This window comes from Ipomoea triloba, chromosome 2 (assembly GCF_003576645.1).
Source record: "Ipomoea triloba cultivar NCNSP0323 chromosome 2, ASM357664v1".
NCBI lineage: Eukaryota > Viridiplantae > Streptophyta > Magnoliopsida > Solanales > Convolvulaceae > Ipomoea > Ipomoea triloba.
The window spans coordinates 6,927,538-6,944,426 of NC_044917.1; the positions used below are offsets into that span (position 1 = coordinate 6,927,538).

Genomic DNA, 16,889 nt, shown 5'->3' on the forward strand with positions numbered 1-16,889 from the left:
TTTATTTGCTTATTACATTGTTGGATTGTGTTATTGATGAATGTTCATGTCCTTTGTTCTTATATTACGAGTGAGTAAAGTAGTTTATGGGTTGGATAGTAGTGTTTATTATGTTTGATGCCTATTTGGTTCTTATTTCATTAAAGGGTTTGAAACCTAACATAGGATTTTATCGGGGCGAAAGGGGTACCTTGTAGTGGAGTCTTCCAAGCCAAGAAAGTCAAAGTTGTGTGTATTAAGGAAGCCCTTAGCTGATTGAAAAGTTTGGAGATTGACATGGTGGATATGGAGACTGACTCGCGGAGGGTGATTAATGCTTTAGTTAGCCAACCGCTAGAAGAGTCAGTTTGGGGCTATCATCACCGATATTAAGGAAACTTCCAGTGATTTCGTTGACGTGAGCTTTGATTTTGTTAAGAGGTTAGCATACCGTGCCTCCCACAGTGGCTAGGGAAGTCGTTTCTTTGCCTGGTTCTATTGAGTGGTATTTTATTTCGACCTTTTTAATGAAAAAAATCGTTACTGTAAAAAAATGCTCATTAAACTTGGGCCCAAATGGATTATTGAGCCTCTATAATGTGTTGGTCTGATATATTTTGCAACTTCAAGGCTTGGTAGATAATGTTTTTTTTTTAAGGTAAACGTAACTATTCCATTAATTCATAACATAAAGCGTTTATATCAACGATCAATGAAATGGTAAATCATTCCTTACAGTCAGACATAAAAACAACTTTTATAACTATGCTATAGAAAACTTGAATCGCAGACTGTTTCATAACTAGGAAGCTATGTTCCTTCAAGGAGCTTAAAGCTTCATCAAAGATCTGGGTCTTCATCATCATTCTTTTTTGCTCGCCCATGATAAGATCAACACTTGCCGAAACTAAACTAAATGATTTATGCTAATGATAATGAAAAGCTCGTGAAAGTAACGAGAGGAAAAAGCCCGTGAAAGTAACGAGAGGAAAACACAATAATAGAGAAAATAAAAAGTGGTAAAGCCAAAGTAGGGTTGGGAGTTCAAGACTACCAACACAAACCCCAATACCTACCTACTATTATTTTATTCAAAGGGAAAGAAAACGGAAGAATAAGATCTGTGGCGGTGGTCGGAGGCGGACGGAGCTGCAACGGTGGTCGGGGCGGAAGAAGAGCGAGAGTAAACGTAAAAGGTGACCAAAACCGCCGGCTCAAAGCTCCATTAGAGCTCCGACCGGAGGACGGCGGTGGAAGCCGAAGTTGAACAGCAGATAAAAGCTTTTTGTTTTAGAGAGAAAAGGGAGGCAGCATTAGGGTTTTATATTCCCTGGTAGATAATGTTTTAAAGCCCCTATTTCCCTCTCAAATTTCTCCCTCCGGGAACTCCAGCTGGGAGACGGCAAATTATTGAGACGGGGAGTTGGGTCCCGAGGAAAGGAAATTACTATATTGTATGCCAAAACAGAAAAATGGAAAAGCCCAGGGAGCGAAGTGCAAACAGTGCACCAATTAGGAGCGAAGTGCAAACAGTGCCCGAATTAGGAAGCAAACACTATCCGAAGGATTTCCCTTTTGAGACGAAGAAACCGCTGGCTGCCAGATTCCCGTAAAATCTTCAAAATAGCATTCTCTCAGATTGCTCACTAATCAGTTTGCAATACAGGTGATTCAATTTTCCTCTTTTGCTTGTGTTTTGATTTTCCGGGGCTTGATCTGTTTGCGCCCAGATTTGGAGTTGGCTTCGGAGTTTGTATTAAATTTGCTGATGAAACCTGCTGAGCTTTGCCTTGATGCCTGAGTTTTTCATTCGATGGGAATTTAGTGCATTAGACTGCTGAAATCCAGAGTGCCTTGTGTTTGTAGCTTAGATTGTGCATTATTGAAGCGAGTTTCGATTTTTTGAATGTGGGGTTCAATTGGTGATTCAGTTTCGTATTTAGTCACTTCACATTGAGATCGCGATTTTGAGAGAATGTTGGTGTATTAAATCTCAGCTATGGTCCTTTATGTTTTAGAGGACGAGGTGAAGAGTGTAGGGTTAAATCTTTTTTGTAACTCTTCCTCCATTGAGTACCATTGGATAGCATGTGATCAAATTTAAAAATGGTAATTTGAAGTGCTGTTTCAAGTTTAAGCATTGACTTGGTGGTACTTTGTTTGAGATACTGTTTGTTAGTGGATAGTTTGGACTCCGGAATATTTTAGGATCGTGAAGACTTGTGGGCTTTAGTGAATGAAGGGGTATTTTAAGGAAGAACAAAATGAAGGGTGATATATTGTGGTCGGATGTACAATGACTGGGGGATCATTGGGTGTTCGTACTGGGAGCTATGGATCATTGCCACAGGCACAAAATGGGGTGTTGCATGCTCAACATGGATTTGTTTTGCGGAAGCCTCCAAAGATGTCACTCTCTGGTTCCCGGGAGAAGGAGAGGTTTCTTCCCTACATTTGCAGACTTGTACTTCGAAGACAAGTGGGGATGGTAATTTTGATTACATTTGCACTTTTGGTTTTTACGACAGGATTCTTGACAGTTAATAAAGGTTTGAATTCTTACTATAATGACTATCTTTTCTTTCCTTTTCATTTCCTTATTACTTGATTCAACAGTTAGTTTTTGTAAGGCGCAATTATTAACGTTAATTTATTATCTCTTTTCTTAATGGTTATGCAATTGATTCATATAAGCTGTGCATGATGTATTGCTACAGAGGATGTATCGAGAAGAAGCTCACATTTAGACTTCGAAGAAAGGTTTTGGAGTAAAACATATTATGTATCTTCACTGTTGACCAGAAAGGCTGTGACCTGTGCTGAAAATAAGAGCCAGATGCCTTCTTCCAATGCATCTGTCGCACTGCTTTCTATTGGCTCTACTGCTGTTATGACTCATCCATGCAGAAATTTTGCATTTCCTCCTCCTCCACCTGGTGAGAGGAAGCGGATTGGACCACGCCGTAAGTTTTACCTAGAAGTTTGCTGTAAATGATGCTGCAATGACATTGATACATACAAATATTAGATTCTAAATTTTGCATCCCCTTTTCATTTTTGGCGTCATGCACTGTATGAAAATGTGACTAATAGTTTCTTCACTTCTTCTTCTTCTTCTCCCTCCCTCTCTCTCTCTCTCTCTCTCTCTCTCTTTCAGCATGCCCTGTATGCTATCTCCCAGTGGACCAGGCTATAGCTAGAATGCCTAGAGCTCCTTCACCATCATCTGTGCTTCAACATCTAACTTATTTTCATGAAATAAATCCTACAAAGAGTGAGCCTCATGGAGGTTCAGACTTTGGTGGGTATCCTTCTTTGATGCAGAGGAACGATTCTTTTGACATAAAAGAATCAATGACGGTACACTGTGGGTAAAAGATGCACCCTTCTTCTCATTATAAATTGATATTCTCAAGATTGTTTTCCATATTTGCAAAATATGTTTCTATATTTATTTATTTAATTATTTACTTATTTTTTGTTAGATTTGTCAAAGGATGTAAACCTGGAGATCGAACTGGGTTTGACATTGATGCTTCTGATCTAAGGGAGATGGAGGAGTTCCATGAAGTTATTGTTGCATCGGCCATATTTGGTATTGTTGATCAGAAGATGTACTTGAGAGTCTCATTGTAGAATTGTTTATGGTATTTCGGAATTGATGGTGTAATGAACACCTAAAATGCTAATGAATAGTAAAATGCTAAATGGAGTGGTATATGAAAACCAAAATGTAAACACATTAAAAAGTGATGCTCTACAACGCATAATGTTTCTACCTTTTATTACTTTTGTCATGATTTCATTTTTGGCAAAGGTCCAAATTTTCAATGTCATGCTATATTTGTATTCCAAGAGGAAATTCTTTCCTAGTTTTTTAGGTGTCCTCTACAACTAGATGATTGAGTAAATCTAATAATCTTGCTTGATCACTTATTGAACAGTATATTTTTGTAAAGATCTTGTTAGAGTTGTTAAGCAGTAGTAAATAGTAATTGAAGTTTCACTTCTGTTTTACTCTAGTCAAATCACTCAAATGGTGTTTTGGTACTTATGTGAAGCATAAGATGCCTGACATGACTTAAACACAGGAGGAATGGTTTGCTTCTTTGCTTTTTGCTTATACGTGCTGGCATAAACTGTCCACAGGAAACTATGATGTGATTCAACAACCAAGGAATGTCAGTCACATTGCAAGAAAAACCATTCCCTTCTACATGTTTGTTGATGAAGAGACAGAAGCATCTTTGAGGAATTCTAGTCATTTAGACCGCAACAATAGGATTGGACTGTGGAGGATAATTCTAGTTCGCAATGTGCCTTACACTGATGCAAGACGCAATGGGAAGGTTTGTCCACTTATTTCATATATTTCTTTCTTCCTTCAATGTATTTCAAAATGCTAAGTTTTGCAGCCTGGCACATACACTGCTTTTTAAGGATAGGTTACAGAATGGATCTTAAATAGATAACTTCTTTTGAAAAATACCTTGTTGCTATCTTATTGCTTTATTTTGAATCACTTTTCAAGAAACCTACTGGTGTGAAAAGAGTATGCAAGATGTGATTATACCTGGAACATTTGAATTTCATAGGGAAAGAAAATGTGGTTCTTTTTAATGGACCCTTTATCCTTTTACAGTGAGCATATGAAATTGTTTTGGCTTTGGGTCTCTATCAGTTAACCATTTTAGAACAAATGTTGTTTCATAAGTTAATTGACAACACAAGTCGTATTGGTGTTGACTGTTCAAATTAGTTACTATAGCATTTTTGTCTAAGACTCTAATCACCTTGAAGAAGCACCCAATTACTTTTCCTCTGCACATTTTTTTCTTGTGCCAAAGTCAATAATCATTTAGGGTGTGTTTGGTTCGCACATGGGAATTGGAATTGGAATGGGTATTAAATACTTGGTAATGGTAATGGGTTTTGGTGAAAGTATTTTGCATGTTTGGTAGTAGGGTGGAATGGGAATGATTATTAATAGTTGGGGAAGAGGAGGAGGAAGGGAAATGTAACCCTTATTTTATTAGGGAATGAATTTTGCAATTAATGGGGTAATCAAAATCCATAGTAGTGTTCTAAAAACCTGTCAACCAAACAATAACAATGACTTTGATATCCATTCCTGATAACTAAACCTGTCAACCAAACACACCCTTAATGCTCAATGATATTACTGTTCACATGCTATTAGATGAATAGCAATCCTGAGATCCAGTGACTGTTCTTTCGTTGTTGATGTGTTTCTATTGAAACCCTGTAATATTTAGTGTTTTTGTATGTAAATTTTTTTTTTCTCAAGCTAAAACATAATAGTGAATAATACATGGGGATGACACTGCAGCGAAAGAGCTACAAAACTGTAACTAGGGTAGCCTTAGGGTCTACATTGATGATCTAGCAAGATGCTACCATGTATTTGAATTCTCTGTATCTTTTATGAAAAGTCGTCAGTAGAATAGCCAGAGTGGGCGAATACCGTATAACCTTTATATTAGAAACCACAAGAAGCAACAAATTTAAGGGGTGTTTTGTTTAAGTAATGTTAAGAGTCCCACATTGAAAAAATAAGAGAGAACATATGGGTTTATAAGGCCACGGGTTAGACTAGCTAATTGATTGGATTCAGTCTTTTAGTGTGGTTTGGCCTATGTGCATTATAACCCAATTGAGTGACCTTGGCCTAACCTTTGATTATAACAAGTAATATGAGATTATACAACAATTAACAAGTGTTTGGCTCATGTTATTTGATATTCCAAGGGAATGCGGCACGCAACTTTTTCTCTTCTCTTTAGGGTGTATGATTCCCTTGGTTTTCTAAGGTTATTTAAGATTACCTTGCATTGTAGCTAGTTTTTTTTTTTTTTTCCTCATTCTCTACCCAAAAAAAAAAACAAAAAACAAAAAAAGAAAACAAAAAAACTGTGCGTCTCCATTTGTCTCCACCTCTCTCACTCTTTGTCTCCAGGTGGAGACATTATTTTATTTTTTCATTTTTTGTATAAATTTTTTATTTTAATAATTTTAAAAATCACAGACAAAGGAATATATATTAACATGTTAATATTTTATACCTCCAATCTTAACCAAATACAATTTGAGCATGTTCCTACTTCCTAGAAATCTGACATTCCCATAAATCTAATGTTTCCTAAGATAACCTGACATCCTGTGAACCAAATACCCCCTTATAGTAACCACAGTGAGAAAAAGTCATCTGAAGGCCAGTTTGAGTCCTAGTTTTCTTTGTAAGCCAACTCAAGTGAACTTCTTTGAATAAAAGGACCTGTGTCATATCTGACTGGAAAAGGCTTGGGCAAAGAAAAGGTGGTGATCCAAAGTTTCAGGGGATGCTCAGCACAGAATGTATTAAGTTATAAAATCAACTGAATGGAAAAAGATAAGCATTTATGGTCTTTGAATTGCATATGACAGAGCATTTGTGTGTGGCAGGTACCAAAACTTTTACTTCATAGGCTCTTTCCAAATGTCCGCTACTCGATTTGGATTGATGGAAAGCTTCAGCTTGTGGTGGATCCATACCAAATTCTTGAGAGGCATGTCAGCTCTTTAACTTGATTTGCCTTTCATCTTTCATATGTGCTGAAGAGTGTTCTTTTGGTTTGGTAGAGCTCGTGTGTGATGGTTAGGGCATCTATAATTTTTTAAAATTTTAGTAATATTGTTTTCAATTTATACAGTATTTTGTTTAAGCTTTTACTGTAAAGTTTCATGCATATCACATTCTTGGATTCTCCGTCCTGCAGTACTTACGGAAGGCTGAATCAGGAACTTTTCAGATTCATTCCCCCAGCCCCCTTTTCTTTTTGTTCCAAAGCATTTGCTTTTAACAATTTTTTGTTTCATTTGATGCTCAGGTTTTTGTGGAGAGAGAATGCTACTTTTGCTATTTCAAGGCATTATAGACGGTTTGATGTATTTGAAGAAGCTGAAGCTAATAAAGCTGCAGGAAAGTACAATAATGAATCCATTGATTACCAGATCAATTTTTATAAACGGGAGGGTTTAACGCGATATTCTGAGGCTAAGCTTCCTATAACAAGTGGTAGGTCACTCTCTTGTTTTTTATTTTTCAGTTTATTTGTGTCTCAAAACTTACTCTTTCCTTATCCAACTTCTGCAGATGTTCCTGAAGGATGTGTAATCATTAGGGAGCATATTCCTATTACAAATCTCTTTACCTGTTTATGGTTCAATGAGGTTGATAGATTTACCTCCCGGGACCAGTTGAGCTTTTCCATTGTAAGGGATAGAGTGATGGCAAAAACAAACTGGACAGTCAATATGTTTTTGGATTGTGAAAGGCGAAATTTTGTGCTACAGGTAATCTTTTTCTATCCCAAAATGGAAATTAGTTCTTTCCTTTGTGTTTTAGCTTTCTTCCCTTTTCTTTAGACCTGTGTGGAAAGATTCTGATGTTTCTGTCAGGCCTAGTATGGGACATCTGAGTTGTAGTCATCCATCCTGCTCTCCTTCCCTCACTGGAACCTTGGAGATAGGCAGGTGTTTTGGGGGAGGGGGAGTAAGTATATTCTAATGCTTTACCCGCTTATCACTTTTTATGAAATTTGTTATTTAAATGTTTGTACAATTGCTTGTTCAGTTGTCCTTTTGATGTTTACAAACCCCCACCCCACTCTATATAAATATTATATATACAACACATATACTTCTGAGGCATAAATGCCTGTCTGGATTCCAGAAGGAAGGAGATGCACATTTGTTGTGTACATGATACTGAATAGGGTGAGAATGGCACAGTTAGATTTATTTGACTACTAGAGGAGTGGCTCTTTGTTTTTTTTTTCCCCCCAGATTATTGATGCTTTTAACTGTTGGCTCTATTAGATTGTTCTGTTTACCAGTTTAGAACCAGATAATTAACTATCAGTATCTAGGAATAGTGGTAAGAGGAGCACTACTAATGAATAATGATTTGGAAGTATTCAATATTTCTTTTTTGGAGTCAAAAGTGTACATAGATAGCATTTCTTAGTATAAGAGTATGTTCTTTTACAACACACAAATGACTTGTCAGTGTTCTGGTTGAACTTGTTTTCAATCTAAGAACCATTTATAGACAATGAGGTTGTTGGTCCTGTAAACTTGATCAAGGAGTAGAACATGTTTGTTGAATTCTCTCGACTGTAAGTTACTTTCTATGCTGTCCTTGGAGCTATATGTTTCAGAAGTGAAATTGTGTCTACTTTCGTTCCAGTGCAATGCTATATGCCTATATCTTTCCGAAATTTCAGTCTCTGCATTCAAACTTTTGCAGGCATATCATAGAGATCTACTGGAGCAAAGGGCTCAAGAGGCAACCGTAAGAATTCATTCTCATCCTCCACCAGCTTTGGTTCGTGATAGGTCAGCAGTGGCTGTGAAATCTTCAGCTAGGAAAAGCCCCAGGCGCGGAAGAGGTGATAGGAAGTCTGGTTCTAGGCGGCATCGGAAAATTGGAGCTGGAAAGAGGAACAACACAATGAACACATCAATTTGATTCTTTTTTCTTTTGTGCAAAGTCAAATCTTTGCTCTGTTTGTTTTTTTGTCTATATTGAGCAGCAAGGGAAGAACAATTTTGATAGAGTATTCTTACACGGAAAAGACATTAGTTCTAATTTTTGTTTGATGATGTGAAATGTGAATATCAATTTGTTTACACTGTAGATACCAATTAATTGAAATAATAGGTTCATTGATTTTCCTCTTGCAAATGGTGCTGCCTTTTTAAAATTTTACCAAACAGATTGAGGATATACAGACATACAGTGGTATGCCTTGCCATTGAAATCTGTTAATTTCTTGTATGCTTGGTTCTTGGAAAACTATTGAGGAATCGAATTTAAATTATATATAGAGAGAGAGAGATCAGGTGTGGTTATTGTCCTAGGTAAAACATGAGCTTGAATCTCAATCATCTATCTAATGGTCATCAAAGCATCCGTTGATTGTGAATTTAAAGTGGCGGTTGATTCAAAGCAATTTCGCACACTGAGGAGTAAAAAAGTAATAAAAAAATCTAAAGCAAAACTAAGCAACCTTTTCCATTATGTCATCTTCTCCACTCAGTCTCCCATTGCTACATGCTCTGTCTTTGCATTTTCGAACCATCTTCGATCACTCACAACTCACAAGCAAGAAGAAAGTTAATACTTCAGGCGAAGTCATCTCCTCCAAACCATCCCTGATCAAAGTTATGCTAAGCTTTAAAGTTATCACCTTAAGCTGAAAAATTATGCTCCCTAAGCTTTAAAGTTGTGCACCACGAAAACTATGGAGAAACAGCATCGCGACCTGGAGTTTCTAGAAATGCTGGGAGGGGGGGGGGGGGGGGGGAAACGTTTTTAAAATGGGCGAAGAGGAACGAGAGGCGTCCCTAAACTTATGAGTATTTGGACTTAAAATAAAATTTTTGTTTAGAGATTCACGAAGAAGTATTGCGACCAAACCAACCCTCCATCTAGATCTTGATTCATTATTTCAATTTTTTTTCGTAATGCTGGTAAGGAAAGGCTCATATGTCTGGGTCGGAGCGTATACGAGCGAGCAGAGCCCAGAGGGTGAAAGTCGTTATTTCTAAGGTTTAATATGAGACAATCAAGGAATCAAAGTTGTGCACCTTATGAGTTAAATTCATGCACCGTACCATACAAAGTTATGCACTTTACATTTTAAAGTTATACACCTGGCCTAAAGGTTCAAAGTTATGCTCCCAAAATGCAAAGCTATGCAGCCTAAAGTCTAAAGTTATGCACTACTGTGAAAAGTTATGCAACTTAAGTTTTAAAGGTATGATCTGAAGTTTCAAAGTTATGCTCTCCAAAATGAAAAGTTATGCACATAAGGTCTAAAGTTATGCACTTTTATGTGAAAAGTTATATACATCAAGGTGTAAAGTTATACAGTTTAAAATTAGATTCAGAGAATACATATTAGAAAATAATCCTCAATTGATATGTGATGGAGATAGAAATTGGTTTTGCAATCACTTGATACAGATAAAGAAGAGCAGAGCTTTGAAAAGGAAACATACGAAGAGTAGAAGACGGTTAACAACAATGGTTATGGATATTAGGAGAAAAAAGCTCCTTATTAATGCTTTTTTATATATAAAACAAAAAATGCATGCATTTTGTCCATGTATTATCAATTTTAATAAAGTTTAGTAATTTTGTTACTTCACAAGTTAAAATTGTAAATTTTTAAAAGTTAAGAGTGCATATTATAAATTATAATAATAATAAATTAGAAATTAAAACAGAAAACAATTCAGAGATTAAAAATGTATTTTCTATTTCCTATTACAAATGTTGGGGCGAATATGACATTTCACACTTAAGCCTAAAGGTCGGTTAGTCGGCCCTAGAAAGTAGAAACCTTGTATGTAAAGCCTCTGACCATAAAATTTTCTCCGCCTCGCTCGTACGCTGTATTAGTCGACCCATCCATCAACTCAAGAACAGCAAGATTGAAGCAGAACATCAAAGAAGGTTCTTTTTTGGTCCTTTTCTAATTATATTTTTATTTATTTTTTAATCTGAAGAACATGAGTTATTTGTGCATACTGCTTTTCTTTTAATTGTTGGAGTATCTCCCATTCTATTAATTCACCTGAAATTTTCCTTTTCCGGATTTGATTTTCTTTTTTCCTCCTCGAAATTGCATTGCGATATTGTAATTTTGTTGAAATTATGATGCAATACTGTTTTTTTTTTTTATTTAAATTATTTGTTGAAGTTTTATTTGAGATGTAGTACCTATTCATACTACCTTCTTAACCTAGCAAAAAGAGTCAATATCCCGAGACTCGAATCCATGACCTCTCCCATTTTGGAGTGACACTTTCTGCCACTAGACCACAAGGTCATTGGCACAAGGTTATTGTTGAAGTTATGATTTTTTTTCCTGCTTATTGAACTCCTACTTTATTGCATGGAATTCCAAAGCAGAGGTGCAAAAGATGGTTTTGTTGAAGGTTGGTTTTGCTGATGGTTTCAATGCTTCATATACTAAAACAGGATAAAAATCAAATAATATGATTGTAGTTCTGCGCAATTCCTGATTTGTCTAGTTACTTTCTTGCTGGGAAGAAAGGATTAACATTGATGCTGAGATTAGTGCTTAGATCATAGTCAATAAAATGCTGTAAAAGCACATAACACCCACTCTCTTTAGAATATCTATGAATCTTAGTAGAACAGGTGGACAAAGTAGTAGTCTCTGTAAGATGAAGTTGAAGCAAGTGTAAATTATTTTCTATTAGTACCATGCATCTTCTTGGGTTACAATTTGAGTTCTTAAGGCTAAAGGTTCATCCTTTTTTGTTGATAGTTGAAGTAATGGTAAAAGTTGGGTGCTTTTCAATGATTCCCCCACTCACACCCCAGGGATTGTGGATTTGTGATCTTTTGGTGGTTGTAGATTTATTAATGTTAGGCTCGGTTTCTCTTAAGAAGTTCACTTATCTTTGTAATGCCAAAAGATGAATTCGTGGATGTAATAGGATCTCGATTGCTTTCAGAACCATTTGTCGCCATGTACACCTACTACATTTGCATCTAATTTCATCCCCGGGCAATGAGGAGTTTTGATGTTCTAGAATCAGATTAACCACTGGCAGTTATTTTCTCTAACTGGGTTACTCATAAGGCTCCTTTGAGTAAATCCGGACGATCTCAAAACAATCTTTACTCAAATCTGTCCAGAATAAGTGCTGATTTTTCCTTTGAATGAAAGTGCATTTTGGTTACTATCAACAATGCATTGAAGTTTCAAAAAGTCATACAAATATCACAAAAGAGATATAAGATTCGGATGCTGGAAAGATAAAGTATACATTCAAATATGTGTTTTTGGTTTCCCTGTATAAATACATTCTTGTTCTGTTTACTGTTATAGATGTTTGCTTGTTACTTGTTAGTTTGGCATTCGATGGTTGTGCTTCTATTTGAAAAACCTCACTTGTTTAGGCATCGCTCTTATTTTCTTATTAAATATCGATATCATTCAGGCTATCTTCACAATGGGTGGAGTGCAAATAAAAAGCTCATCATGTGAAATAGCTTTACCAAAATCACCAGAAGACAAGAGCCCAGCAACGTCCACGGGGCCTGATTCTAAGCCAAAAAAGAAGATATGTTGTGCTTGCCCCGACACTAAGAAGTTAAGGGATGAATGCATAGTGGAGCACGGTGAATCTGCTTGCAAGAAATGGATAGAGGCTCATCGCAAATGCCTTCGCGCGGAAGGCTTCAATGTTTAAATTGGGTGACAGAAGCATATGCCAGATTGAATCGAAGTACCTCTACTATGCAATTGACAGTTTTTTAGTTTTTTAACAATAGGATTGATTTCACCATAAAATTTTGCGAAATTGCTCAGATTTGTTGGGCCCGTACATACATTGATCTGCATTACTTATAGCAGATGCTTAGGAATAATGCAGAGGTGACTATGGTAGCAATATAATGCAATGTCTTTTCATTGTGTAGAAAAGGTCGGATTAGATCATATTGCATTTCAGGATATTAATAGTGAGATAAGGATAATTATGAATGCTGGGCAAGCATCACCTCCAAGTCAGTTTTGGTATAATTGTGTATAAAATGAAATCGAATAGCATGTCTAACATATTTAGTGTATATTGTCATATATAATTGTAGTTGAATTAAAATGATACTTTAGTGGTGTTGTAATAAAACTATAGTGTGTATAAAAAACGAAATAGCAAGTTTCATATATTGAGTGTATATTGTCAAATGAAATTGTAGTTGAAGAAGAATGATACTTTAGTAGTGTCGTAATGAAACTAAACTGTGTATAGAATGAAATTAAATAACATGTCTCACATATTGAGTGTATATTGTCAAATAAAATTGTAGTTGAATTATAATGATACTTTAGTAGTGTGGTGATAGTGAATATACTCCTGAACCGGTCGGATGCACTCCGGAGCCGGTCAGAGGTTGTGCGGTCGGGGACTCGGTTGGTTGGAAGGCTGACGTGGGCTCGGCCGTCACGGGCCGAATAGTGCCCCCGACGGGCTCACGACGCGGCGTGCCAAGGACTGCCACGTACTCCTTCCCGCTTGGGCAAAGAGTGAGGCGGGCGCATGCGCGCCACGTTCCTGCCATGCCGGAGGTCCGGCAACCGCACTTTCTCTCCCTTATAAATAGTGCATTTATGAGGAGAGAGGAGGATCTGTTTGGCTGTTTCTAAACTAAGACTTAAAGTGAGCTCGGACAGTAGGGAAGCCCACTGCCGACCTGCCGAGCACTTTGAGCACATCTTGACTTGTAACCGGGTTTGGATCCTTGAGCTAATAAAAGATCGTGTTTTCCGGTTTTCCTTGGTGTTTGTATTTTACAGTATCATGTGGTAATGAAATGAAACTGAATAATAAGAGATTTTGCTATATAAACCATAACGGAGTTTGCCTTCTATCATTGTTAACGGAAAGAACTTCAAACAACGTCGTTTTTCTACCTGGTTGATGCTGCTACTGAGATCATGATCCACATAAAATTTGTCATGTAATAACGGGTAGGTAAAACTCTACAAACTACAAGTTTATTTTTAGTTCACATGATTTTTTAATTGTAATAAATTTCAATTCATTTTGATTTTAATAAGAAAATATAGTATCGTCGCTTGCCTTCTATAATGTATTTATATTTAGTGTGTTTTTGCCTAAAAAAAATAGTAAAAATAATTTTTGTAACATTGCATGTTGATTTTTTAAAAATAATTTAGTTGATATAACCAAAATGCTAATGGCCTTTTCATATCTGAAAAAAAAAAAAAAAAGACGTCAAAGATAAAATGTAAAAATTATTTACAGGTATATAATATGTTGGCGAAATGTACATAATATGTTAATTGCAAGTACATAATTTGAATGTCGTTTTAAATGAGACTCTGACAATGCAATGTAAACCATGGTTTATATTATAAGTTGCGAAGCAAAAGCATTTTGGAACCCAAAGCTTACACCAATTGGTAAGCCAAAAAAACCCTGAAAACTCAGGCAATTGACAAAACTATCATCAATTCATGCTTTCAGCACCTGACAGTGACAAACTTTGTTTACTTTAGTAAAATCCTCTATCATGCTCCAAATTCTTTCAATAGTGAATCATTAAAAAGATTTTGGTTCCTGCATGTTATTCCACAACCACAAATTGGTTAAAGCACATTTAATAAGTCTTTCCTCACTCTTTCTTTGCAGTTGATTTCTAAATTCTAATCCAAATGTCACAATTGTCAATCAAAAACACTTTTATCAATTTCTACTTTTGTCAATGTCCAAACTTATACCTAGAATAAGCACAAAGGTGTATGTGTGAAGTTAAAAGTTGATTCCCCTTTCTCATTTCATATAGGACAAATATTTCTTAGGTCATTATGTGCCATTCTTTTAGGCAATCCTACTGGAAGGGAATCATGTTTGACCCTTTACAAAAAGATTTTTATTGTTGGTGGATAGTAAAACCTCACAAGATTTTCTAATATTTGTTGTTCAAGTTATGTGAAGTTGAGGAATTTGGAATATGATTTTTATGAAGGGTAAATGGATGATATTGATAATCTAATATTCACTTTTCAAAGTAATTAATATCAACTTATTATATTATAATTTTTCTCTAATGAATTTTTTGAGGCGCATTAGGTCAGCATATTCCTCATAGAATGAATCAATTCCCCACCCCACTTGTTTGCACTTGTTAGAATGCAAAAATGGTGCATATCTCAAAATGTGAGTATTTATTGATTTTATTCTATGATTCCCCCCTAATTTAACTGATTTTATTTAATAATATTAGAAAATTAGCTAAAATAACATTTTAAATAATCATTTTAAGGTAATATGGGGTCTACTTTCAAATTGGGTACGATCAAAAGTGGATTTGAGTTCTTATAAGTAGGATGTTTAATTTGATATATTATACACCCAAAACAGATAATGATCAAATAAAAACAATTAATTTTCAAAGTATATCAATTGAGTTGAAAAAATAGAGCTTGGGCCCTATAAGGGATTTTAAGTAACATCTTTCTCACATTCAATTGTTATACACTTATACCATGGACCAATGTTCATATTGCATTGTAAACCTTGATAAAAAAAATTATGTACATTCAGTTAACACATTTTGTAATTACAGTTCACAGTTTCTTTACATATAAACAAATAACTTGATAATTGCTAACACATATTATGATAGCTACATCTACAAAAACTGTCAACTGTATGTACTGGGTATAGAATGTGTTCAACTAAATAACGCATATAAAGAATGCAAATTTTGAATAGTTGTTGCATATAAAGATTTAAATTAAATAAACAAAGGGAAATCGAAGAATAATACACGCTATAATTTAGAAGGGAAGGTCATGTATCAATTTTAGGTTAAAAAAAAGGAGGGGTAATTTTGTCTCAGGAATACCTTATTTTCTTCCTAAAATCCATGGAATTAGAATCCTAGGGGGGCATGAGATTATAATTCCATGAAAATGAAGGAATTGTAATTCCTTCCAACCAAACGAAGAATTTTGTTGCATTTGAAATTAGGTGAGAATTAAATGAGAATGAAATTGTAATTCCTCCCAACCAAACGCCATGTTAAAATTATTTTTAAACAAAGGTCTACAATGTAAGGTAGACCCTGGTTTATTGTATAATTTGCCTCCCACATTGGAGATAGATATGAGTTTGCATTATAGTATAAATACAATTCAACTCTTCTAGAAGTTTGAATTGTATAAGATTCTCTATTACGCATTTCCGCTCATGATTAAAAAGAATTATTTTATTTTTGTTTATGTATCACAATTTTTTATAAGATTTAGAAATATGTATTAGGTCGCTAGTGATAAACAAATAAATGAAATAATTTAAGGTATAATTTAGATTATTAAACTCAATATTTAGTATATTATATTTACATTGATTCAACTTTATATATTTTACCATATTTTAACTACTAAAGATAAAATTTAGTAAAGTTGAAATAGTATTTTCAAAAGATCATAGAAAAATTAAATTATTAAATTTTGCTAAAGACCATATAATCAAACATAATTATTATGGCTCACTCAATGGAGGTCACATACAGGTTCAACATTGACTACTTGAATTTTTTGTTTTTAGTGAATTTCAATTGACAAAACAAACTAAAAAATAATAATGTCAATTGAATAAACTACTCATTAATTATTTTTTGTTTTTTGTTTTAAAATAAATTTTACACAAAATGAAATAGAAACAATAATTTCTTAATAAATAATTTATTTAATTCCATTATATATGTTGTTTTTTGTTCCTTTTTCATGGCCTCGCCTAAAAACAATTTTTTTTTAAAGAGCAACATAATTATATAATAAGAAGGCATCACTTTAACCTTTGCAAATCTTTACTAAGTATAAAATATGTAACTTTTAAATTAACTAGCTTAATATATCGGATACTTCTCAAGGGAAAAAAAATATTTGATCTATACTATTAATAAAAACAATATCGTCGGTTTTAACTTCCCGCCAAAACACTCCTATACTATTATGGTTTGCGTAATATTGTAAAATACGGTAATACAATTCCTATTCGTAATACAATTGTGAATTAAAATAAAATTCCTAATAAAACACATATATTCTTTCCTACATTCCTATTCGTAATACAATTCTAGACTAAAATTACTAATCGTAATAATTCAATATATATATATTTCTTTGCAATGCAATCTATCTATACTATTAATAAAAACAATATCCTCAATTTTAACTTCCCGCCCAAAACACTCCTATACTATTATGATTTGCGTAATATTGTAAAATACGGTAATACAATTCCTATCCGTAATACAATTGTAAATTCCGTAA

General features: G+C 34.7%; 1 protein-coding gene across 1 annotated transcript; it reads left to right on the plus strand.

Moving 5' to 3' along the window:
- The first annotated feature begins 1,479 nt into the window (after window positions 1-1,479).
- Window positions 1,480-8,725, plus strand: LOC116010289. The gene is made up of 9 exons (XM_031249626.1): window positions 1,480-2,528; window positions 2,697-2,942; window positions 3,137-3,350; window positions 3,465-3,574; window positions 4,129-4,328; window positions 6,442-6,545; window positions 6,867-7,054; window positions 7,133-7,332; window positions 8,288-8,725. Exons 1-9 carry the CDS (start codon window positions 2,276-2,278, stop codon window positions 8,507-8,509), a joined length of 1,737 nt encoding a protein of 578 aa, XP_031105486.1. The 5' UTR covers window positions 1,480-2,275; the 3' UTR covers window positions 8,510-8,725.
- Window positions 8,726-16,889: the final 8,164 nt, after the last annotated feature.